The following is a 24,966-nucleotide window of genomic DNA, read 5'->3' as shown; positions in this document are numbered from 1 at the left end:
TGGAGTTAATTTCATCCACAAATCTCAACAAAAAAGCTTTTGGATTGTGAAAAGCAGAAATCTTAAATTAGGGGACTTGAGGGGGGTGGCTCAGAGTTCAGTCCAAGTAACTGGTAGGGAGAGTTGCACCTCGGCTTGGTTATTCCTGCAGCCACAGGGGACTCTGGCAACACAAGACCTTGATGCTGACAGGAGTGGAAAGGGTCAAGGGAGTCTTCTGGTGTCGTTTAAACAGAGCTTCAAAACCAGATTATTGCAACTTCCTGGCAAATACCTCAAAGGAGGATTTTTCCACAATGAAATATTTGAGGCTTTCGTTGGTGTTCTCTGCTGGCTCTTGTAACAGAGGTGGTGCAGCATAAGATGCCCTTCATTACACTGTCAATGACTCTGTAATGTCACTTACACTGCTTACTACAGGATGACATCTGCAAACAAAACCGTGGTTTCGTTCTTTAAATTTTATTTTTAGACATTCTTCTTTTGGATTCAGGGCTGTGCCATACATTCCTGCTAAATTACAGGAATGACAGCCACGAGTGCTCATATTCGTGGAGAAAACCGCGGCTGTCCGTGTGTGTGTGTAAATAAAAAAAGGCCTCTGTTATATGCAGCCATCAAAGAGAGGTTTGTATGTTTGAAAGTTTCTCTACTTTTTCTACTTTTCCTCGCCTGCCTGGGCTACTGGGAGCCGCTGCCCCGGCCGCCAGCCCCGCGCCAGCCCTGCGCGCTCTCGTTCGCCTTTCCTGGAAAGCAGGGCAGGAGAGGGGGCGGGCAGCGTCGGATCCCGCGGAAGCCTCGCTTTCCCCAAGCCCCTTTCCTCTGGCTCTGCTCTGGGTCCTTCCCGGCCAGGCGGGGTGGAGAACGCCCGCCCCCCGCGGGGCCGCCAGGGGAACATCTGGGCGGCCGCGCCGCAAACATCTGGAGCGGCCGCGGCGCATCCCCCGGCGGCCGCAGCTGGAGGGTCCGGCCCCCGGTGCTGCCCGGGCCGGCAGCGAGACCCCCGGAGGAGGGGAAAGGAAGGAGGAGAAGAGACTGCGAGGGAGGGCGCGGCACAGGTAAGGGCAGCCCGGCGCCCCAGAGCCCCGGCTGCGGGAAGGGCCGGGGTGAAGGCAGGACGGGCGCGGCGGGGCAGGGCGGGGGGATGTCGGATATTGCCGGGTGAAAGGACAACTACTCCATGTTTGCCTTGACTCGATCCACGGGGGGCACTTCTGAGGTAAAAGTGGGGACGGGACTTTTAAATGAGCACTCGCTTTCGCGAAGGTTGCTGGTGTTCCAATGCGAGCGTGGCCCCTGCAGGCATCCGGAGCGTTTTACCCCATGTGCAAGAGGTTTTGCAGCCGAGGTTCTGGATCGCTGAACAAAGGGGCTGAATAAGTGTTCGGCTTAGTTCTAAGTTTATTAAGTGATCTTTTTCCTCTCCCTCCCTCTTGGATGTGTCAAATGGAGATATACATCCAAACTTGAATTTCCAGGCAAAATTAAAAGAATTTAAATGTAGCCATGACTTCTTACTATATGAGAGAAACCCTAAAATCTTGGCCTCCTTATTTTATTTCAAAACAGAATAACCCTCAGAAAAACACGTTCCATCCCTGCATATGTTCCATTTTGTTTCAATTTTCCAGCAATAAATCATATTCTACTCTCCTAATAACACTTAATACTTGACACGGTATCAAAAAATTATTATCTTTTTGATAAAGGGCTTTCTGAACAGTTTGGGAACTGAAGTACTTAAGACCAAAGTATTTCTGCTTTTTCATTTTTAAACCAAGTGTTTGATGATTACCATGCATTTGCATACTTTGGACTTGTGATTTCTCCACTATGTATAACTCTCTTTGCGTCACCTTACATTGCTGTTTCTGTGGAACTCTTTAAATTACGGCGTAAGTTGTACTCTAAGTCACAGTAAGTACTTTTTAAAAGAAATGTTTTCAATATCCATATTAGATTCAAATTCATCATTGACTCTGGAGTTACCTTTCAGAAGTTTGCTCAGATGTCTTTTGCTGCTTTTCAGGGTTGCTTATGTGGCTTTTTCTGTATTTTTTTCTTTACAAATGGAGCTGGGCAAACCAAACATTTCTCTTGGTTGTGGAGACTGTGGGTAGAAATAACTGCTGGAGAAGAAAACTCAAATGAACCTTGAGGAGTGGCTGGAATAATTATGCCTGTGTTTAGGCAAACTGCTGTTTACTCTCTTCTTGCACACAAATCTGCCTGGAAAAATCATTTGAGTCAGTACTGCAGATGGCCAGTGCAGCAGCACAAAAATGGGCTCCTTGTTTCCAGTCTAAAGAGGTACATGAACCAAGACTCCTCAGTATTGAAACTCTTGTCAACTGGCTCCTACCTCTTTTCCTTACTTGTGACCAAACACCCTCATGTTCACTTGCAGTTGGCAGTAGCAGTAATTTTGACAGTCTCTTCCAAGCTACGAGCAAGACAAGCTCCTAAACCCAGGAATTACAATTAATTTGACATTGGTTTTGAAATACCCTTGTTTTTAATGGAGTGTCTCTCTACTGGGGCAGTCCTGCCCCATCGTGAAACATGAGCCAAATCTTGGGTCCTGGCACTGCTTTTTGCTCCAGAAGGTAAAATGGAGACTTAAGTCTCTTTTAGTCAATTTATGCCTAAATCAGGGTCTGCTATAACACTTTAATGCTATCTGAGCAACACTCCTAAAACTCTTGTTCCACATGACCTAGCACTTGAGATATTTCTAAGACTAATTGTGCAGCATCTGTAAGGCCAGTGGTTTTGGAAGAGGATACAGCCCCCTATTGGGTCTGCTCCCTCTGTCAATTGTGTTGTTGGAGGGGTTGCAGGAACTGAAGCTGCTGCTGCTGTAGCTTTGTATCATAGAGGACTCCTCAGTTTCTGCCAATGTTGTATTAGCACCAGTTGATTCCAATTTAATGAGTATGAGGTGGTCCTGTAAAATGGAACTACACCTGCTTCTCTCAAGCATTTTGTTTTTTCTAGCTGGGCTAGGTCAGCCAGCCATTTCTCCCAGCTAGCATCAATGTTACACACTGCCTTGCCAACACTCCCACTTATTCATTAGTGTTTCTCTTTTTGTTTTTGATCCACACAGCTTTCTGCTGTTGATAGTGTTTCCCCTAAGCTATAGCTGGTAGAGGCAGTGCATTTGGCCCCCCTTGGAGTATTATCAGGCACCCTGAGATCGACAGACAAAGAAAGAGAAAACTTCAAGGTACAAAGGCGAGTTAGCCAAGGCAAAGCTCTAGATGCAAACCCCACCTGCTCTGTTGCGCAGCTTTGTGGAAATTACTGATAAGAAAGCTTTTTATGTATTTTTTTTCTTGTCACCCCACGATGCTGTAAGCCCCAAGCACTCATATAATTGGTTACAGTCTCCAAATCCTCAAGATTAAAACATTTATTTTGAATCACTTTGTTTGCAGTGAGGGCTCACACTACCTAACTGTACTGCACAGACAGATGGGGTGGCTGAAGATGGGGACAGATGTTTTAGAACGACTTGTTGATAGGACAAGGGGTAATGGTTTTAAACTAAAAGAGGGCCTGTTCAGATTAGATGTAAGAAAGGTATTTTTTGTGAGGAGGATGGTGAGACACTGGCACAGGTTGCCCAGAGAGGTGGGAAGGTTCCTTCCAACCCACACTATTCTATAATTCTATCATAAGGTTATTGTCCTGTTCCACTATAAAAGAGGCAGTCGGGGAGGATTCTTTTTGATAGATTCCTCGGACGAAAATAAAGCGCAAACACGGCAATATTGTCTCTGAGAACCGTCTATTGATAGGAAAGGGTAAATGTTCCTACCGAAGTGGGATAGAAAAGAGAGTAGGGAGGGAAAAGAGAGATAAACAGAAAGAAATAGAAGACAGGGACAGCGTTACCACAGGAATTCTGAGCGCTTTGTCGGCGTCAGCTCAGCAGACAGAGCGTGTGTGCCGTGAGCCGCCGTGCGCCTGCGTAGCTCCCGTGGCGGGCTGGGCGCGATTTCCAAACAGCCGCAGGCAGCGTGTCCCTTCCATCGGCAGGGATCCGCCTGCCGCAGGGTGTCCCTTCCATCGGCAGGGATCCGCCTGCCGCAGGGTGCCCCTTCCATCGGCAGGGATCCGCCTGCCGCAGGGTGTCCCTTCCATCGGCAGGGCTGCTCCTGGAGCAGCTGCGGTCTCTCGGGGTCGGGGTGCGGTGGCTGCAAGGTGGGTGCTGCGGGCTGGTGGTCCGGGCTCATTGCCACGGGCAATGCGGGGAGCACGGCGGCGGCGGTCGTGGCTGGGCGCGGATGGCGGCCGTCGCGGCCACGAGGTCCTCGTGGCAACGAGCTGGCTCACGGATACGGCGAAGCAGGGCGATGCAGGCATGGGCAGGGAAACAGGACCACAGGGAAGAAAAAAACGAAAGGGGGGAGCCCGAGCTGGCCCTACAGTTGAGCCCTCACTCTCTCCAAAAAACCCCAAAAGCAAATGGCTTCCGTTGTACTGCAGTTAGCTGCTTTTATGTGCTAAGGCTTCTCTCCCAGCCTGATTTCCTGGGCATCCGGGCATTTCCCTCACCGGCCAGTGCAGGGGCTCACTTACAGCCCGGTTGTGGAGGTTTTCTCTGCCCTGGTTGGCTGCCAGGCAAAGCCTCCCCGGGACAGGGCTGCTAGCACATGTACAGCTCTTACAGGAATAACATACGTTGAGGCATAAATAAAAACCAGATTGGTCCCTCTCAGTTACGAATCACTTAATGGAATAACTTCAGAAAGCAGAGATTCAAGAACAAGTGGCTGGGTCTCGCTGGGATGAGACAGCAAAATGCAGCACAGTGTCACAGCAGAAGCCAATATTCTGGACACATGTGCCTGTGTTTCCAGCCTTCTCCCTTGCAGGGGACAGGAGAAGCTCAGGTCTGACAAGTCTCATCTGCTTTCGGCCCAAGTTTGAGCTGTTATGAGCACCACATTAGCAAACTGAGTGTATTTGTAATTTTTCAGTAAGAAAAATGAGTCCTTCCTATGAAAACCATCGATGACTTAATAATGACCTAGCATTTGTTGATAGAAGCTCCCTTCCCATTTTTGTCAACTTGAGACTGTTCTTAAGGTGAAAGCTTACTAATGCTCTCAGCACAGATGACACTTCAGATTACCATATTTTGTTAGTGTTTGGTGATTCTTTAAAACAGGGTCTTCTTTGTAATCCACTTTCTCATTCAAGGGCTTCAGTCACCCCAATATCCAGTACTGTACATAATGAAGAAAAATTCTAATGCCTTTTCTGTACAGTCACCAGTAGTTATAGTAAGGGAGCAACCTTTGCAACCAAAGAATTGTAAGTCATATTGAGGTCAGCAAGCCCTGTGCTTCACACCTTCATGCCTTCACACACCTCTTCTACAACTACCTGAAAGGAGGTTGCAGCCAGGTGAGGGTCAGCCTCTTCTCCCAAGCGAGCAGCGACAGTAAACTCTGCCTGGAGAGGTTTCGGTTGGACATTAGGAAGAATTTCTTCACACAAAGGGTGATTAGACATTGGATTGGACTGCCCAGGGAGGTGGCGAAGTCACTCTCCCAGGAGGTGTTTAAGGACTGGCTGGACGTGGCACTCAATGTCGTGGTGTAGCTGACTGGGTGGTGACCAAAGGCTGGACTCAATGATCTGAGAGGTGCTTTCCAAGCTAATTGGTTCTGTGATTCTGTGACCTGTCCTCCTCAAAACACAGAGCTCTCTTTCAGATATGGCCTCCTTGCTGGTGGAAAATATCCGTTTAAGACCACTCAAACATTAGGTCTTCTCAGTAGACTCCCCCTTTTTTTTGGTTTGTGTTTTCTTGTCTTCAAGAAGTGTTTGGAGACATAGATAACAATCGCAGTAACTTCTAAGAATCTGTAAAGAGCTTTGTAAGTGCCAAATGCAGGATCTTTCACAGCCCAAGTGGTCATTAGTATTTATTACAAATATTTTTTACGAATATTTTCCATAGTCTAGTGGTCCTGTAGGCTCTGTTGTTTTATGACATCATTCCACTGAAACTCCAACTGTATTGTCAAGATGCTGTAGGAAGAGGTCTATAAAAAGGATGCCAACAGAAACCAAACCGTATTTTATTTCGTTTCCTCTCCAGAGCAGGGCTCTGATCTCTAAATCATCAGCTGATACATCAAACTTTTGCACTCTTGACATTTTCCTAGCCTAGGAAGCTTTTTCTCCCCTAGGAAGCAGAGAACATGCAAGTGAACACAACTGGAAAGACAAAGAGGAGCCAGAAATTGCACCCTACAGAACTGTTTTTTGTGGCATATCCATGGAGCAATCTTGCTAGTGGCAGTGTGACCTCTGCTGGACCATGGAACTTCAGGAATAGCTAGGGTCCTGCAGAGGTTATTCATTGAAGTGACTGACTGTTTTAAAGATCACAACTAATCCTCCTCCACCACTCTCCCCTGGTGAGGCTCCATCTGGGGTGCTGTGTCCAATTCTGGGCTCTCGAGTTCAAGGAAGACCAAGAATTACTGAAGAGGATCCAGCAGAGGGCTACAAGAAAGATTAGGAGACTGCAGCATCTCTCTTGTGTGGAACAGCTGAGGGAGCTGGGCCTGTTTAGCCTGGAGAAGAGACAACTGAGAGGGGACCTCATCAATGCATACAGGTATCTTAAGGGCTGGTGTCAAGAGGATGGTGCCAGAAACTTTCCAGTGGTGCCTGGTGGCAGGACAAGGAACAATGAGCACAAACTGAAACACAGGAAGTTCCACCTGAACATGAGGAAGAACTTCTTTACTGTGCAGGTGACCGTGCACTGAACAGGCTGCCCAGAGAGTCTGTGGAGTCTCCCTCACTGGAGATATTCAAGAACAGTCTGGATGCAATCCTGTGCAATCTGCTGTAGATAAACCTGCTTTAACAGGGGGATTGGACTAGATGACCTGCAGAGGTCCCTTCCAGCACTAAACATTCTGTGATTTCATGTTTTTATGATTCTGGGATGAAAGGAATTGACTTTAAAAGGAGAGTGAGCGCATACAGGAATTTCACTAGCCAGCACAACAGGTTAAAATCGGGATGCAGTAAGAGCTCCAGCTAAGCCCAGCTCTGGGTGGACTGGAAAGGGGAGATGGTCTCAGATGTTAGTGAAGAGCTCCCAGAGCACAGCAGTGGGATGTCACAGCATATCCTTCCTTACGCCTTCTCTCCGACAGCACTCTGCCTCTGCCACACGCAAACAAAAACCTGCTCCAGTCTGCCAGGCTGGGGGGAGCCTGCAGCAGCAGCACCTCAGCTGGAGGGCAGCAGTCTGCTGTGACCCTCTGTGGGGAAGGAAACTGCTGCTCTGCATGGGGGACAGATGGAGGGTCACCCCTCAGGAGGCACCCCACTGAGGGCATGGAAGTGGCTGTGGGGGCTGGAGCCAAACACGGTCCCACCGGAGGTAGCACTGTTACACCTGCAACAGTTTACTCACATACCTGTGCTATTTTACCCTTTACTTCAGGCAGTGCTAGGAAATACCAGGGTTTATGGCCAATAGAGGAACTATGAATCTTTCATAGGAAAAAATGACTCTTACGTGTGCCATGCACTTACAAGGCTTATTTTTGGTGGTTTTAAGTTTTTTGAACTTGTGGTGCTCTGAAAAAGGCTCCAATTTGGCAGTCCTGAAGACCAAAAATTTCATATCCCCAGACTAGCAGCTGCTCAGATATCAGGAGCCAATGGTAAGATTATTATGTAGTACTTGTTGTCCCTGGATAACCCCTGGAGATAGCCTGCTCATCTATGGGAGCAGACAGAGCCAGCAGATGCACAGAGAACAGGGAAAGAGAGCCAGAAAGCTGAGGGTCATGAGAGATGACAAACACAGCGAGGAGCACTCAGAGGACTGACAAGGACAAGTATCTGGGAAGGAAGACTCTCACAGATGCAAGCCACTGAAAAAAAATAGAGCGGTATAAGTTGTGGGCCCAAATTCAGCACTGTGGGAGATTGTGTCCCGGAGTCCCTCCTTTCTAGGGCCAGCAGATAATAGATTTCTGGTCTTTACCTCTGGGATTTTTGGCTTTCATCCCTGTCTTCTAGTTCTGAAGATTCTCTCAAGGCTTGAATTCTTCTACAGACTTTGGAGACTCATATTTATGACATTTCTTTTCTTTTCTTTACCTGAAAATTTTTATCTCCCACACCCCTAAGCCAAAAATACCAAGGCTGTCCCGTCACTTTTTAGCATTTCAAGTAGTCTTGTGTCCTGCTTTCACTAGCACACACAGTACTTAGCCCCAGTCTAATTCTAAAGCAGCTGTAGGTGCCAGCTGAATATTTCCTTAACACCAGAGCAGTGATCTCATCTGGAAACATGGAGCTGTAATTGCTGAAATGCTTTCGGTCATGACATGAAATCAGGACTGCCTTTAGTGAACAAAGTGCTTGGAGCAGAGAGTTTTTCAGATCAGCCTGGCTGTCTGTGGTGTTTACAACATAATGGCTGCAGGACAAAAGGCACTTGCCTCGTGAATAGATCTTTAGCTGCAAGTAGGAAACTTTGGGACTGAATTAAACTTGTCTGTGATTTTCTTTGTCTTACATGCATTTCAGCTTTGCTGGTTTCCATTTTTTGTAAAAGCTGTGTGATCACAGCTTGTGCACTGATTAGAAAATGCCTACAATTGTTATTTCCTCCTCTTATCTGGGTGCATCATTCTAACCGATATCACAATGCATTCCCTCAGCTGTTACAGAAAAATAAACATTTCCCATCAGATATTATAAACTCCACATCACTGTTTTCTAATCTAGCATATGGAAGAAAAAATTGCTAATGTTTAATCTTTGGTCTTAACCTTTGCTGTCATATTGCTGTGTAGCAGAAATGGAAGCATTGCAGCAGAGAGAGTTTGTGGCTTTATAACTTGTGTCATTTCTGGAAAAGAAATCCACATTTCTGTTCGACAGCCCTCTGTAGCATCCCCCAGGGTTTGACAAACACAGGAAATTGCAGGGCATACTGCTGTGGCAGGAGAATGTGCAGGGGAGAGAAGCTGCCTGCTGCAGGGCGGGCTCTGCGTCAGCTGCTGCTCATGTCCCTGTCCCATACAGGTTGCGCTGCCTAAACCCCTGCTAGTCTTTTGAAAGGGATAAAAGGAAAACTAACCTAGCTCTTCCAGAAGCAGTTGAGAAGCCTTCTGAGTAACCACGTGGTATATTTCTCCATATCACTTGCAAGTCTTTCCTGAGTCCCCACAAAAGTGGAGATCAGAAATCAAACTGGTAAATGTTATGAAACATCCTTCCCAAAAACATCAGAAGATCTTTAAACCAACCATCTGAGTTTACTTCCTGCCTGCCTTTCATGCTTCTGATGGTGTGAGATAATTTTCAGGCTAAAAAGGCAGCTCTTAAAAGCCACAAAAATGCACACCTTTTCTTGAGTGCTCTCTTGGAAACCTCCTTCTTCAGTGGAATCCCATATTCCCTTCTGACCCCAAGGAGCAAGATGCAGTCTGCACAGAGGGATGAACAACCCAGGTACACAAAGCATTAGGGCTACATGGGGAATTTTTTGGCAGCTGTGAACAGCCTATATTGGTTTGGCAAAGTTTGGACGTAAAACACTTTTGCAATACCATGCAGCTTTCTAATTGCTGGAAAAACCTTAATCATACAGGGCTTTCTGTGGTCATTGCAAGAAAAACTATGCTTGGAATTCTCACATTAAAAAAAAAAGCATCTCACATTCACAGGTAGCTGTAGATTATTCTTGTTCATCATTCCAATCAGCTGCAGAAACGTTGACTGGTACTTAAAATTTGTAAACTACCTCAACAGTTGAGTTTATTGCCATAATTACGCCTAATTACCTTTTTCTCCAGTTCTCCTGTGACCAGAGGCACCTGAGCAGGGGTGCCAGGATGGGGGTCCTGGGGGAGTGTGATTGAGGCAATTGAAGCCCATGGCTGTCCAACTGTGACAGCAGCAGCCTCCTGTCCTGGCGTGCCCCACACTCTCCTGAGAGCAGCGTTTCAAAGGGCACTTCTTGTGAAAAGCCTGAACCTCGGCTGGAACGTGTGCTTTGTCCGGTTCCTGGACATGCTCCTCGGAGTGGCCAGTGCTGCCTGGCAGAGGGGGACCTTCCCCTGGCTTGACGCCAAAATTTGCTTTGCCAGAGTTCAGAATTTGCTGGTGCCCTGGCTGCTGTGGCTCCGTGGCTGCTTGCTGGGAGTGGTTGAAGGATTCTGGGTGGTGAGACTTCAGGGCAGAGACATGAGGAGTGAGTGATCCTGCAGGAATCCTGGGGCTGCACACAGTGGGTAACAGTGACGATTTGATCCGCAATGGTCAAGGATGTACATTTGATGGAAAGCCAATCCTGTCATCCATGGGGAGGGCTGTGGCCAGGTGATGCCAGCTGTGTGTGCGCCTTTTGTAGGCATCAGCACCATTGGCTTTGCCTGGCAGGGTTAGGAGAAGGATTTGGACAGGGCTGAAGTTGTGAAGCAGGTCACCAGCTAAAGGAGTGCATGTGGGATCTGGTGTGACTGGATGGCTTTGGGGCCAGGCCTCTTGGCACCCGGCTGTGGGGCAACCTCAGGATTTTCTCAGCCTACAACTCTGGCAGACCATAGAATCACAGAATTGTTTAGGTAGGAAAAAACCTCTCAGAACATCGAGTCCAACTGTTAACACAGCACTGCCAAGTCCTCCACTGAACCACATCCCAGGAGTCACATCTCCATGTCTTTTAAATACCTCCAGGGATGATGATCCCACCACTTCCCTGGAGAGTGGCTTAACAATTCTTTCAGTGAAGGAATTTCTCCTGATATCCAATCTAAGATGATGAACTCTAGGAAGGGCTGTGGGCAGCAAGGAAGGTTTGCTGCTGAGAATGTGGCTGTGGCTCTGCTAACACCCTTGACCCTGAAATCACTGAGGGTAAAAAAGAGACTCTTGGATTTGCACATCCTGCATCATCAGTCTGATGTTGCAGATATAGACTGATAAGGCTCTGTAAAAATAAGCCCTCCTATTTATCAAGTATTGTCATAACACACTGATGCCATCTTTATCCAATAAGTAGCACCTGCTGTACCAAAAGTGTCTGACTCTCAAGCTGTGCAGAAGAGCTGGTAGGAGTTACTTTGTCCTGGTCTGCACAGGGGGATGCCAAAGTGCCACATGGAAAGGCAGCAGCCTGCTGTACTGTTCTCCTTTCCTTTCCCCTGCCCCCCACCTCCCAGGTCTGCCTTCTGACCCCACAGTGACTTTCCTACTGAGGAGTCTCTGCTTAGCTTCGCCACATCCTCCGTTTCATACTAAGTCCCCAAATTGTGCAATATCCCCCAGTTTATTTGCAGACAAGACTTCTCAATCACATCAAAACTGTGGGTGTTGGCAGGTGATTTCTAGACTCACCAAAACGATATCTCTGGCCTGAAAAGAGAAAACTCATGAATTGGGAAGTTTAATCAGTTTAAGGCAAGGCCTGTCATGATGTTTTCAAGTTTACTAAGACTTTAAAGGATAAGTTGTATAACTCCTTTCTGAAAGCAACTGTGTTGACATGCAGCATTCCAAAGGTCTGCCACAACAGCTGGCTGGCAGATCTGATGTGTCTCTTTCTAGAGAAATCCTACAAATAATCCCCAACACCTTTGGATGAACTTAATCTGAAGTTTACACTCCCTTACGTTAATAATATGTGATTGTATTTCTTCCAGCAAAAAAGCAATTTTTCTAGTTCTATTTTGTTTATATTGGATGTGGAACATTAGCTGCTGTATCCGTCTTTTCTTCTTTTTGCTTGTTTTGAAAGGCAAAAAAATAGTTTTTTGGCAATAGGCAATAAACAAAAGGCAAATAGGCAATAGGCAAAAAAAAAAAATTCTTGATAACTTGCTAAGATTTAGTGCAGAAAGATCCTCCAGTGTTTAAAGGTCTAGGTAACCCAGGTGTGAATTCACAGATTGAGAATTACTTTTGAAGTTTTGTATACTGTGCACTACAAATGACGTCAACACTGTTCTTCATTTCACTCCTACTGCAGCTGTACTCTCCTAAAGGAAGGTTTTTCATAGGTTTAATTTACCTTTGTAATCCATTGTTTTGCTTTGATGTGCAATAGAGGGTAAATTGTTCCATTTGGACTGCTTTATACCTGTGGTGAATAATAATGAATAATGAATAAGGTCTTTCCAATGAATGCTGTTCAGTGAGAGCAGACATGGTGAGGAAAGGCCAGTCCCCACTCCTCCCCTCTCCCTTTGAGTCAAAGAAGGGAAAAAACCAACATGTCTGAAAAGAGAGCAGTGCCTTTCAGGCCAGCATGTTAAAAAAACCCCAGAAATTAAGGTTTGAAAGACAAAAGAAGTATTTTAAAGGTTAAAGCAAAGTTCAGAGGGCTTTCTAAAGCTGTTAGTCTGCCCTTTACTGAGGCAGAGCTGTGCAGTGAGTACTGGCAGTGATGTGCAGGCAGGTCAGACTCTTTGAACTCTAGGTGTCCCAAAATGAAGAACCTCGCCAGTGAGATAGCAGGGGCTGGGTCGTACCTATGGGGCTCAGCTCCCCAAACCTCACTAGTGAGAGCCTCACTGTGCTGAGGGCTGCTGCAGGGTGAACAGCGCTTCCCCCACCTGCAAATGAAACACACAGGCATCAACCCAGCGGAACTTTAAGGGTGATGGGGGAGGCAGAGGAGGCAGAGAAAGGCTCTCCCAGCCCTTGGACCCTCAGCAGCAGGAGCCCTTCCCCACACAGCAGAAATCCCAAGAGGGGGTCCTTTATGTTTTGTTCATAAACACATCCCTCATGCCCCCTTTGGCTGCCCCATGACTGGCAGGTGCTGCTTCCCCGAGCTTGGTGCACCCATCTCTGCACAGTCTCCTTCCCAGCCAGATCTGGCAACACCTGCAGGGACACATCCAGTAATGGGCTTGCTTGGGCAACCAGCAACACATTTCTCTGCTCTTGTACTTCCCCAGTGCTTCCCTAGAAATTAGCTAAGCAGGGTATTGTCCAGGGAAAGCTTTTAAAGCTCACCTCTCCCACACAGCAGCCCTTAGAGTGGGAGAGCTCAGCTCTGGAATAGGAGGGGTCAGGCAGGGCTGCAGGACCCTCTTCAGCATCCTGTTTAACTCCTGTTTAAAGGCCAGACTCATGCTAAGCATGGACAGTCGTATTTTTTTTTCCTTCTTCTTTGTGGCTATAGAGGTCACCTCTCCTCATGCAGTTGGAACAGTTTTAGGAGAACTCCAGGACCTGTGCGTGCGGAAAAGTTTCTTTTCTTAAAAAAAAAAAAAAAAAAAAGCTTTCAGCAGAGTTTAGCCTCCAGAAACAGGAGAGGGCTCACACTACGTGAGTAGACAGCCTTACGTGAACCAGCTGAAAGTACTCCACGGCCCAGAAGCCACAGCTTAATACTCCTTATGCAGAGCTGACCATAGGAAATACTCGTGAAAAAGAAAAATATACTAGAGCTTCCATGCTCCATTCATAGCCAGATGGCTCCAGTACAGTGTGGCAATTGAACTTTTAAGTCGGCAGCAATAATAACAGAAAGTGCAGACTGCCAATCCTTCTAAAGTTGTTATTCTTGATTGCTGTCTGTGCAGAGACTTCGTATGCCTTTGGGGCATGAGGCACAACAACTCAGTTTATAATATCTTAAAGAAAAATTGCCAATTTAATGTTAGATCTGTCATTTTAATGAAGAGGCCACTGGCTCAAAGTAAACTATCCTAAATGTTGGGATGATGACCAGAATTACTAGGATTATTAATGGCACTGCTTTTAAATGACTTTATAATCCTGACCAACTAATAAACTTGTCACTCCGTGCACTTGATGTACTTGTTAATATATATCTAGTTGTGGGTGCATAATTCACCCATCAAATAATGAGAATTACTTGATATTTGTAAATCATAATGAAACACCTGGATTGAAACACAAAATGTAATTTACTGGTGCATATTTACCCATCCGATGGGTATGCAATTCATTTTTCCCTCAGTCAGGTGTTGTCTTGGTTTCCCTTTGTAGAGGAAGAGAATATAAAACCTTCTCTAAAGGTGAAAGCACCAAATAGTGGCTATTCAGGTTCTCTGTTTGCTAGCTAAGATGTAGTGTGCTATGGCTTTTCCTTCTCTTACCCTGCCGACTGCCAGCTCTGCATTTCAGGTCAGCTGCTCTGCACTTGGGTCTGATTATGCTTTTGCAAAGTTATGAAACTGGGGAGACTGGCTGGGTGTTTTGAACAGCCTGGTGAGACAAGTGCACAATTTATTTTTAAATTAAATGTGAGTACTTTAGTACTCAGTGGCACCCGTTTGATCTATGCAAGGAGATACTTTAAAATTATAACCCACAAAATTCTCCCACTATTCCCATAATTGGTCTGTGTTTGTTTCTCTTTCAGGTATTGCCTAGCAGAAAACCATGGGCAATTTCAAAGGGCATGCCCTCCCTGGAAGCTTTTTCCTTCTTTTTGGTTTATGGTGGTCAGTGAAGTATCCACTGAAGTACGCCTGTCGAAAAAACAAGAGCGCTTGCTACCTTGGCTCCAGGGCAGGATTCCAGCGCCTGGAGTTTGTTGAAGGCATCGTCAAAGCTATCTTTGCCCTCATTGGTAAGTGAGGTGGACTAAGGGCAGGCTGTACTTTCTAACACTTTATTCTTCAAATTTTATCCTCTGATAAAATGAGTCTCCTTGTGTTTTGCTATTTTGCCCTTTAACCACTGAGAAGTGGTGGGGCTACTGCTGTTAATTACACAGCTGTGGCTGTAACATGGTTTCCATCCGTAGCACTCTTCTGGAGCTTCTGTGAGATCTCCTGACCACTCTTGACCACTTGACCACTCCTGACCACATGTCAGCGTTCATGTACTGTTCTCTGTTCAGGGAGGGAGATAAGATGTTTATGCAAGGGGCTCTCATTTGCACACTGGGAGCACCAGACTGTGAAGGTGTTGCTTTTCTATTTTGAACCCAACCATCTCAGATGTTGGAAGCCTCCACTGATTTATTGATAAAATATGTAAATGATGCAGGTGATTTTTTGATTAATGTCAGTTAAAAGTGAAAATATTCACAAAGAAAGACTAAACTCCAGATCTTACTGCTGCAGGACTGTTGTGATGGGGCATGGGGGAGCTGTTTGTCCTTCTGTTGTGTCCAGGCCTGGGTACAAACTCACAGGGATGGTTTTGAGAGCTGACTGGAAGTGTTTAGTTCTTGTTTACATCCCAGCAGGCTGTATGGTAGCAATTTACCTGTAGAGGGTAAGTAAACTCAACAACAGGGGATCTGGGGAGCTCAGCACCTGCAGCTCAAGTTGAAAAGTATCTAAATTTTAAGCATTTTTACACTTTTAGATTCTATTTGTCTGCTCTCATTTAGATGCTCAGAGCTGCCTCATTTCTAATCAAGGACCAGGCTGTGACAGTCTGTTTCTTGCTTTTCCTTCCTCTCTGTTAAGATATATCAGCACTGAAGGGATGTTGTGTCTACAGTATATATTTTTATATGCCTTAAAAAATGATAAAAATCTAAATAATAGCATTCATTTTGAGGCATGACTGTGGACATCTTTCCTATAAATCCCCCAGTCTAGAGGTAGCTTGGCAGCTAAAACATTAATCTACTGGTTTTATTTTCACTTTGAAACAACAAGCTATTACTTTAACATACAGAAATTCCAATTCCAATCAAAAGTATGGACAAACGTTTGGCTAAGACAGGCAGTAAAGGCATTGGAAGTAAAACCTGCTGTTTCCATGTTAGGAAAACCGGAAATAAAGGTGGAACAACACTGCATTTGTTCAACAGCACATCTACTTATACAGCAGGATGCTGGCCTATGCTCCATAAACAAAATAATTAGCTTTAATGTTTTAAAAGCATAACAACTTTTAAACCCTCCCCAAACTTCAGTGATTATATAAAGCATTTTAAAGCAGTTTTCCTTTGCTGGTGTACCTCAGCTAGTTAGCAAGACACTGAGGGGCCAAGGTAAGGGAGAGAGTGAAGCAGTGATTCAAATACTACTTTGGTGTACATTCCCATGGGACTTTTAATAACCCTGCACGGTGAAGGGGTTTCCTTTTATGGCTCTAGAGGAAAAATCCCGCTTTGAATTATGAGTCTGAACTCTGTCATCCTGCATTGGCAGGGCACTAAAATGGTAAATCTTTCTTTTGGAGACTTTAGTGTGTGCTATGCTCATGTCAGAACCATTGGGAAAGGCAGCTGAAGAATTTGGTCAGAGGACTACTACAATAGCAATTGTTTAAAAGAAGAAAAAGCAGCACAGAATAGCTGTTTTCATTTTCACTGCTGGAAACTGCGAGATGCAGATAGTTCCACCAGGAGTGGAGCTGAAGCCTGATTTCCTCTGGCTCTTCACTCTCCAGATTATGTGATGCTAAAACCTCAAATTTACTGGCATTATGCTGCATGGGGATATATTGCTGCCACTATTGTTTGTGTGAAAACTTTGCATCAGTTTATACCTTAAGTACCAGACCAAATGGTTTTTCTTCTTGTTTCATGCACAGGAATGGTGGCTGAGCAGTTTGTTCCTGATGGACCTCATCTGAAGCTGTACAACTATGAGAAGAAGCACTGGGATCACTTGATGAACTGGCAACATGCCACCATGTACCTCTTCTATGGCATTTCAGGGCTGGTGGACATCGTGGCGCATGGGACCAATGCGCTGCCAGCGGCCATGGACAGGATGATGCTTTCCTTAGCAGTCTTTATTGAAGGTCAGTTCAGCTCTCCCTGCAGGAATGCACATGAATCCTGCAGATGGGGATTGATCATTGGTCTGGGAATCTCAGATTAGAAACTGACCCCATGGGTGCTGGCTGTTTCACTCCCTGAAACTGAATCAAACAAAGATCAGTCTTAGCCCTCCTTACACTGCTGAGGCTTTATCTGCAGCCCAGGTCATGAGCATGCATTGTAGAGGTGAATCTGATAGAGGTGAATCTGTGCTTTCCTAACTGCCTCAGACAGCAACAGAAATGTTATGAAAATAGCAGCAAAAGCCTGTTTTGGGTAAGTAGCTCGGGAATGTGTTTGATTTAGGTACTGCCATGGTACACAACTAGTTAGCTAAAGCCAGCGTGAGTGAAGGTGATACTGGCATAAAGAGAAATGCCAGAAATGCTTTGCTGTTTTCTAAAAGCAAATGCAGGGAAATTGCAAGGGAAGAAAAAAATCTTAAACTGATCACAATTTATTCCAGGTTTTCTCTTCTGCTACCATCTCCATGGGAGAACCATGCTGGATGTTCATGTTCATCAGTTACTGCTATTTGCTATCTTTGGAGCTGCTGCCTGCATATTTCTGGAAGTTTTCTTCCGTGGCAGTATTGTGCTAGAGATGCTCCGTACAAGCCTCTGCATATTACAAGGCAGCTGGTTCTGGCAGGTAGGTCACTTTTCTGCCCTTGTAACTTCTTCCTCACCAAAATGGGTCATTTAACCCTTTGCAGATGTTTCACAGGTGATATAAATACCTTTTAAACACAGACCTCAAAAGACTTATAGAAAACAATGCACTCTCAATGTTCCATTAAGGAGATAAAAGTATCTCTCATATCCATTTTACAGAAGAAGAAGCAGCAGCCATTTTACTTCAAGTGCCTTTTATTTGAATCAATAGAAAAGCTGAGGTGTTTTTCTTGAGCTCTCCATTACTACAGTCATTGACCATTCTCTCTGATCCCTGTAACATCCTGTTCCAAATTCACCAGCCAAATGGCAGTGATTTTAGAGCATGGAAATATATGTTGTTCTTTACAAAGAGAGTCTCCACTGCCAGCTGCTGGAGCAGTGAGCTCTTTGATGCCCAGTGTAGTACTGGACAGGTGGGTGAGGCAAAGGCCTCATTGGCATTACCAGGTTCAAGAGGTACTTAAGCTACAGATTCTCATTAGGAGGCTGGGTGATATAAAGCCTCCTGCTTTTCTAGTGCTCTGGGAACCGAGCAGCCAAAACTTTGATATTTGAGGGATGTGGCTCCCAAAAGGACTCTCCAAAATGTAGCTTCTATGCCTTCAATTACTTGCGAGTCTATCCAATAAGAGATATTTGATAGCCTTTTCTCTGCTGTCAGAACAAAAGAGAGATTTAAGGAGTTGCTGTGAGTTTGTAACAGAAATAGGAGCACTAGTGCTGATGTGTGTTTCATCTTATAGTGGAGAATTGAGGTCATTCCAGTGATTTTTCTTTCCAGCATGTCTAGACTGGCTTCCCTTTTTTCTATGCTGGCCAGACATGATGAATAAAAACGTTTGCTGTTTCTTAGGAGAACAGGACACTCAGCACCAAATCAAATATTTAAATGCTTGCTCTGGCATGAAGACAGACCTTGGAATTGGCTGTATTTTTCTATAAGTGAACTCAAGAATGTGGTGCTGCAGCACTTGCTATTTTATTTTCTTGTCTGTAAACTTTCTGTTGGTGATTTCAGAAACTTTACATAGGAGGAATAGATGCAACCATTTATTCATTGTTTTCTGCCTAGTCTAATTTTAGAACAGATTATTTCTTTAGCTCTAGAGACAATGTGGGTTTTGTTTCAAAGTAAGAAATTGAAGTACTAAAAATAGAAGAAATTGAAGTGTGGCTTTTTTCACACCCGCATCAGACTTCAACCATCTGTGTGACGGAAAACCACACACTGGCTGCAGCAGGGGAAATTTGTAAAAGGTAAAGGGACTTTCTTTCTGCATCATCAACACCCTCATTCATTGAATTCTCTGCATGGAAATGCAAAATGCACTCCCCTCCTTCTTCCTCTCCTCTTCCCAGTTTCCAAATTCTCAGCTAAACTGCTGAGTGGTGACTTTGAAGAGTATTAAGCAGTACAGAGGGTTGGTGCTTGTCATGCAAACTCTGTGTAGCCACAGGATTAATGGTTTTCCCATCTTATGCACAAATATGAATTTGATCTTTCCCAGCTCTGAATAAATAAATCAGCTATGTATTTCACATGAACTCACAGTCTTCGATGAGGAAGCTTCATTTTTGTGCCATTTCTGACCTTTCCCTTGGATGGCCCAGAAGCAATAGATTTATGGCTGCCCTTTATTTATTCATTGATTATTCATCCTCCCAGCCACATGATGCATTCCCAGATGCTGCTGGGAAGAAGCAAGGCAGTGCAAATGGCACTTTTAGTTCAGAGCACACAGGGCTGAGCACCAGCCCCTCTCCTTACAGTGCACAGTTGTGATTGTTGCAGGGCTGGGTTGTTGGGCAGGTGCCTACATTCTCTGGGCAAGAGCAGTGGGTCTCTGGGACTGGCTCTGCATCTTCAAAGGTATTTCTGCACAGAGTTGAGTAAAGTGATCCATCACACCTGACAGTGACTGCAAAAATAGCTTTTTATAATATACACAGAAATAAGCAACACCATAAGAGAATTAAATGTCTGCCTTGTGATGGGTAGCATAAAACATGATATGGCATAGGGTGCACACCAAATGACATCTACTGAGTATCTTTTATCTTACTACAGATTGGCTTTGTGCTTTATCCTCCAAATGGGAGCCCAGAGTGGAATCAGACGGATCATACTAACATGATGTTCCTGACTATGTGCTATTGCTGGCATTACGCCTTTGCTTTTCTTATACTTGCAGTGAATTACACAATTGTCAGCTGGTAAGTTACTTGAAACACTAAAACTTTGGTGACTTGTCTATTTAGTCTCGGAGGAGCTTTATTTTAGAAAAGTTTCACTGACAAATGAAAAGGTTTCTATGAAGTAATTAATTGTCTTGAAAGGTAAAATAAAAATTGTTATTAGTAATCAATGAAAAGCAAATGACATTGCTTCAGTAGAAAGGGGGAAAACATCCATAAATACAGCTCTGATAGCATAATACTTCTCACATAAAATGAGCTCAAATTCCACATTTGTAAGTGCATATAAAGTCAGAAGTAGGAGATTCTTTTTACCTGCTGAATCTTGTCTCCCACTGCTCATCTCTGCTAATTTTAAGTTGCTTAGTGCGCAGGCTTCATGACTTTACTTTGAAGACTATTACACAGAATTCCTTGCTAGAAATTTCTTTTTCACTAGCCATTTTCATCCCCTAGTGTCTAAAGTTAGCCCTTTTCCTCGCTGCCCAGTGCTAATTCTAACAAAATTCCAGCTGTGGTGTTAATCTGGCTGTAAAAATGCCTCTGCCATCAGATCACAGAATGTGATCACCTTCTGCCCACAGGACCTTACCAAGCCTTTGCCCGCAGTGACCTAAACATGCTTCTCGCTCCTTGCTTGATCCCAACCATCCTAATAGCCCTATTTAATCATGTTAAATACCTAGTTCTTCCAGTCTTGTTTTGCACTGAGGTGCCAGTTCTTTTTGTATCTCAGTTTGAAAGGCACCAGCACTCAAGGCTGGGTAACTGGTTTGCTGTGTAAAGAATGGCAGCTCCTGAGAAGGTGGCAGCAATCTCACATCCCTTCTGATGCTGGGACCAGTGGCTGCTGCAGCATCAGACGAGGCCTCAGAGGAGGCTGATCATGGCACGCTGGCAGAGTTCCCCTCCAAGGGTAGTTTGGCCAGACCCTCTCTTTCTCACAGCTTTATGGTCCCTTCCCAAGTGAACACAGCGATTGGTCTTGTGCCTGCACAACATTGAACCTTCTGGAAGATACACTGAGGTTTTTTACAGCACTCTGATTTGTTCATAGGAACAAGAGCTTACAAGCTCTACAGTCAGGTGGTATCATTAAAGGCAGTACTTCCTAACCATAGAATCATAGAATGAATCATCCTAACTCACTGATGAGAAGAGTTAAACAGGTTTTTAGCATGTCAAAAAAGGTCAGATGAGCCTTTGAGCTACTATTGACAACCTTTTTTGTTGTTGTTTCCAGGGCAGTTCGCTCGAAGGTTAAACAGTCCCAGTCCATGGAAATGGGTTTACTGAAAACATCTGAACGGGATCATGAGTCAGAAGAAGAAATTTAGTATGAGTATGGCTTGACCAGTTTGCCCACTCCAACCATTAGGCTAATTGATACCTCATTTCTATATTTCTTTGCCATCTTATTAATTCTTTGCTACAACTTGCTTTGCAAATATCAATCCCCTCTGATGTCTACATCTACACAGTCATACTTTTTTTGTGGAGGGTAAGCTTGATCTTGATTCATGGTGGTTGCACTGGTACCTTGCTTATCACCCACTTCCCAGAAGATCAGGCTAGTATTAGACAGACTTGGAGTGGATGAGGTGGCACAATGAAATCTGTATGTTTGCCTTATTAAAAGCTAAGCAAAATGTTTTTCAGCTGCTGCTGGACATAAAGTTTCCATAATTAGGGTGTCTAAATACGTGTGTTCGTTGCCCCGCAAGTACCTGTGGATAAATAACTGTGCAGACCTAGAAAACAGTAGAACAAGATAAGGAACCACAGTCTTGCAGCTGTCTTATGTAACAGCTTTGTGTCTCTGCTTGTGGCTTTGTGTTAAACAGAAGGAACTTCTCACTGTGAACCCACTGAGTGGTTCACTGAAGCGTGTGAAGAGTTCACCCCCTCAGAGGTACCACCAAGGCTGGCAGGAGGACCAAAGATGTGTATGTTGATCAAAAACCAGTGCAGTTGTTCATTTTCAGGCCTACACAGTCCTGTGTCTTTGCTACCCTTTGACTCTGCCTTCCCTTGGTGCCTGGAACAATTTCTTTTCCAGAAAGGCTGAGGGTGTCCAATCAGGCAGCACCTAACTGCAAAACCATCTTCTTTCCCAAAGCGATTTCCTTACCTTTGGTGGAATTTGGTGGTTTTCTGCAGGATTCATAGCAGACACATGACCCACCACCTGAGTCAGGCATGGGTAATTCTGCTCTGTGGGCAGGATTGAGATGGTTTTGCATCCCTTTCCCTGTATTACCCCTTCAGTCACCAGGCAGCCTGCACAGTGCTGCACAGTGAGCTGTGGGAGGGCAGGTGTTGCCTTCATGGTAGCTCCATACCCAGCTAACAACATCAGCGAGGGAATTAAAAAATAATACTGCTTTTAATTGCATTTATTTTCTCCATCCAAACTGATCTAGTGAAAAGCACAGTGTTCATGACTAATGGCAGCAAACTGATTGCTTATAAAAACTAGCTAATAAAATAGTTTGTACCTCAAAGAGATCCCAAGACCCAAAAAACCCTTAAAGGCTTTTTCTAAAACTACTTTACCTTTAATGCAACATAAACATTTGTTTCTCTTTTAAGATCTACCTTTTATCTCCCATATTTCAAGGAGCACCTTTCTCAGCTGCACATGCTGTTGATGCTGAATTTTAGTCTGTCAGTTTTGACAGTGCCTTTCCAAAATCAGTGGTGTTGTTTATTCTGAAGGATATAATCAGAAATTACTTTGCTTCTTACAGGCAGGAACAGTGCAAATTTCTTCACTGCTTTTCTTGATAAATATATTTAATACCATGCAGATATTAAGGTGCTGTATCTCTAAACTAAAGGGATAACCTAAACAGGATGAAAAGCACAATAAACTGGCTGAGCTTTCGTGTGTCTTCTTAGAAGACTTCAGTTGCTAATTTTAAAAATTATTTTAGACATTTTAGATGATTGATTGGAACATTTGGGCAAAATGTTCCAGAGAAGTTGGCTTAAATAAAGTATTGTGAAGTAACACCTGTAACCAGTTGTCAGATTATCTAGATGAATCTTCTTTGGAAAGCAAGAGTTGTTGGCTCACATACATTTCTACATTTACAAATGGCAAAAAGGAAATTGCACATTGCTAGCCTAAGATCACTGCTTTTCTTAGCAATTGTTGGCCCTTTTTCAATGCCTTTCTCTGAAAAGTCTTGGAGATTTTGGCAAACTTTAGTAAAGCCTGTCTGGGACATTCTTGCAGGAGAGGTATTGGTATGGTATATTTGTAGCTCTGTGTCTCAGCTTTACAGTGGTCTTACTATAAACTCTGAAATAATTGTATTTCCTCCATTCTGCAAATCTAAGACTTGAGTTTAATTACTGTGGTTCCATTAAAATCAGATTTTCTGTAGAAGGAAGATCCATGGCTTCCCTGAGGAGCCTGCCTGTTAATTGAAGCAGAGATACATTTGCCAAATGTATACCTGTTACGGTCTTACCTTCATTGCACCACATCACTGTCATCTCGAAATTGTGGGGATTTTTTTTAAAGGGCAGACTCTTTTTCCTGTTAGAATGGTTGGGCTACAAAGCTTCTGCAGTGCTGGGCAGAGAGGACGATGGTTATGCATCAAAGAGAACTTGGGGATTACTACAAATGTCTGTCACAGTAAGCCAAAATCAGCTGATGAAGTGAACCTCATGGGTGAGCTGTGCATGTGGAAGGTGCTTAGCAAAATCTCCTTTGAAAAAAACTCCCTGCTTTTACAGAAGCAAAAAGTGACAGTACTTGAACTCACTGGCCAGAGAGTGTCTGCCTAACACAGTTCCTCCCGTGCCGCCCTCTGCCTGGGGACTCTGGCTCTGTCCTTACCTGCATCCAGCAGTGGCTGCAGAGCTGGGTGTTTTCTTTGGAGAAAACCTGAGCAGGATTTGGCCTGCTGAGAGTTATCACCTGCAGCTCCCTCTGTGCCCCTGCTGTGAATCTCCTGTAAATGCTCACACAACTGGATGAATAAGCCCGTCACACACGTCTGCTGGTTTTGGTACAACCGTGCTTTGCAAAGATGCCTCTAAAGGAGACCAAACTGGAGGCTGATGCAGACTGGGACACAGAACTGTAGGGCAGGCTTTGTGCAAGAAGCTCTCTCCTCACACCAGAAAAGGTGGCATTGCATTATCAAACTTGAAGAAATGCAAGGAAAAACAGATCCTGAAGTCTCAAAGAAACATTCTTTTAATTTTCAATACTTACAGTACATGCAAAGTGAGTGTCATAGTGGGGGTTTGTGCCTGAGAAATTTGTGGTGCCACAAAGGAAGGAAACACCCTGTTTCAGAGTGGGGTTTTGCTACATGGAACACCTGACCTGTTCTCCTGTGTTCAAAAGAGGTGTCCAGGAAGAGTAGGGCATCTATTACAACGAAAAAGGTACAGCCTTCATCATTTCACAAGCAACAGGTATTGACTGAGTTGAATGAGGGGAGGGAAGTCTGACAAGTTTACAAACACCACTCAGAAAAAGGAAGCTGCTCTCAAGAAAATTTAAATTATTTTAAAATATTGGTGCCTTTGAAAAACTATATGATAGTTTATACTAGAAAAAATACACCTGTAATTTTATTTAAATAAAATTGATTTATTCATGTAAGATGTCTGTCATGTTTTCAGGGGGAAAAATATACCCATTTATGGGACAGGATGGGGTGGGATAAACAGGTTACTCTCTTAACACATGCAGACATTTAACAAGTTGCACTTGAATTCAAGAAAGGTCAGTACTACCTCATCATTAGAAACTGTGATATTTGTTCTATATTCTGTAAATAAATACTTTTTTCCCTTGTAACTAAACATAGCATGAACAAAGAGCAAATATGACAGCAAGGAATCTGAATCCTCCAGGTTCACTCATCCTTAAAACCTAGGCACTAAAATTCTTCAGTGGATCTGGTACCTTAATGCCCTCACCCTGAATGTTTCACTTCCTCCAAACTACAGCAGTTGGGGTGGGAGTTGCTGGTACAGAAGTTGGTGGAAGAAAACAGAATAGTTTTTTATCCAAAAAGCCCTTCAGCATGTGCAGTAGCAGAAGGGATCCTGACTCCCAAGGACTAAGCAACAAAGAGCACATCTGTTAAAAGGGAGAAAGACAGCTGGAAAACTGCCGGAAAATTTGTCCTTAAAATCTATTCTAGGTACAATATGTGCTCACTCAAAATATGTGGGAGTAAAAAACCTAGTATTTGTCAAATAAGGCATAACTTGTCCTCAGATGACTTTTTTGAACACTAATTTCTATCTCTTTGCTAGGTAGCTGTTGCTGTTCATGGATTTCTGTAT

The 24,966-nt window shown here is 44.3% G+C and overlaps 1 protein-coding gene across 1 annotated transcript; it reads left to right on the top strand.

The window, feature by feature from the left end:
* The first annotated feature begins 764 nt into the window (after window positions 1-764).
* Window positions 765-24,274, top strand: TMEM45A (transmembrane protein 45A). Its single transcript, XM_042031669.1, has 6 exons — window positions 765-1,058; window positions 14,402-14,611; window positions 16,540-16,752; window positions 17,238-17,422; window positions 19,517-19,662; window positions 20,888-24,274. The coding sequence occupies exons 2-6, from the start codon at window positions 14,422-14,424 to the stop codon at window positions 20,979-20,981; spliced, it is 828 nt and encodes a 275-aa protein (XP_041887603.1). The 5' UTR covers window positions 765-1,058; window positions 14,402-14,421; the 3' UTR covers window positions 20,982-24,274.
* Window positions 24,275-24,966: the final 692 nt, after the last annotated feature.

The sequence above is a fragment of the Corvus kubaryi genome, unplaced genomic scaffold, assembly GCF_017639235.1.
Source record: "Corvus kubaryi isolate FWS band 111438036 unplaced genomic scaffold, C.kubaryi_AGA036_p1.0 37341, whole genome shotgun sequence".
Lineage (NCBI taxonomy): Eukaryota > Metazoa > Chordata > Aves > Passeriformes > Corvidae > Corvus > Corvus kubaryi.
Note: the sequence above shows the minus strand (reverse complement) of the source record. Positions and strands in the feature narration are given on the sequence as shown.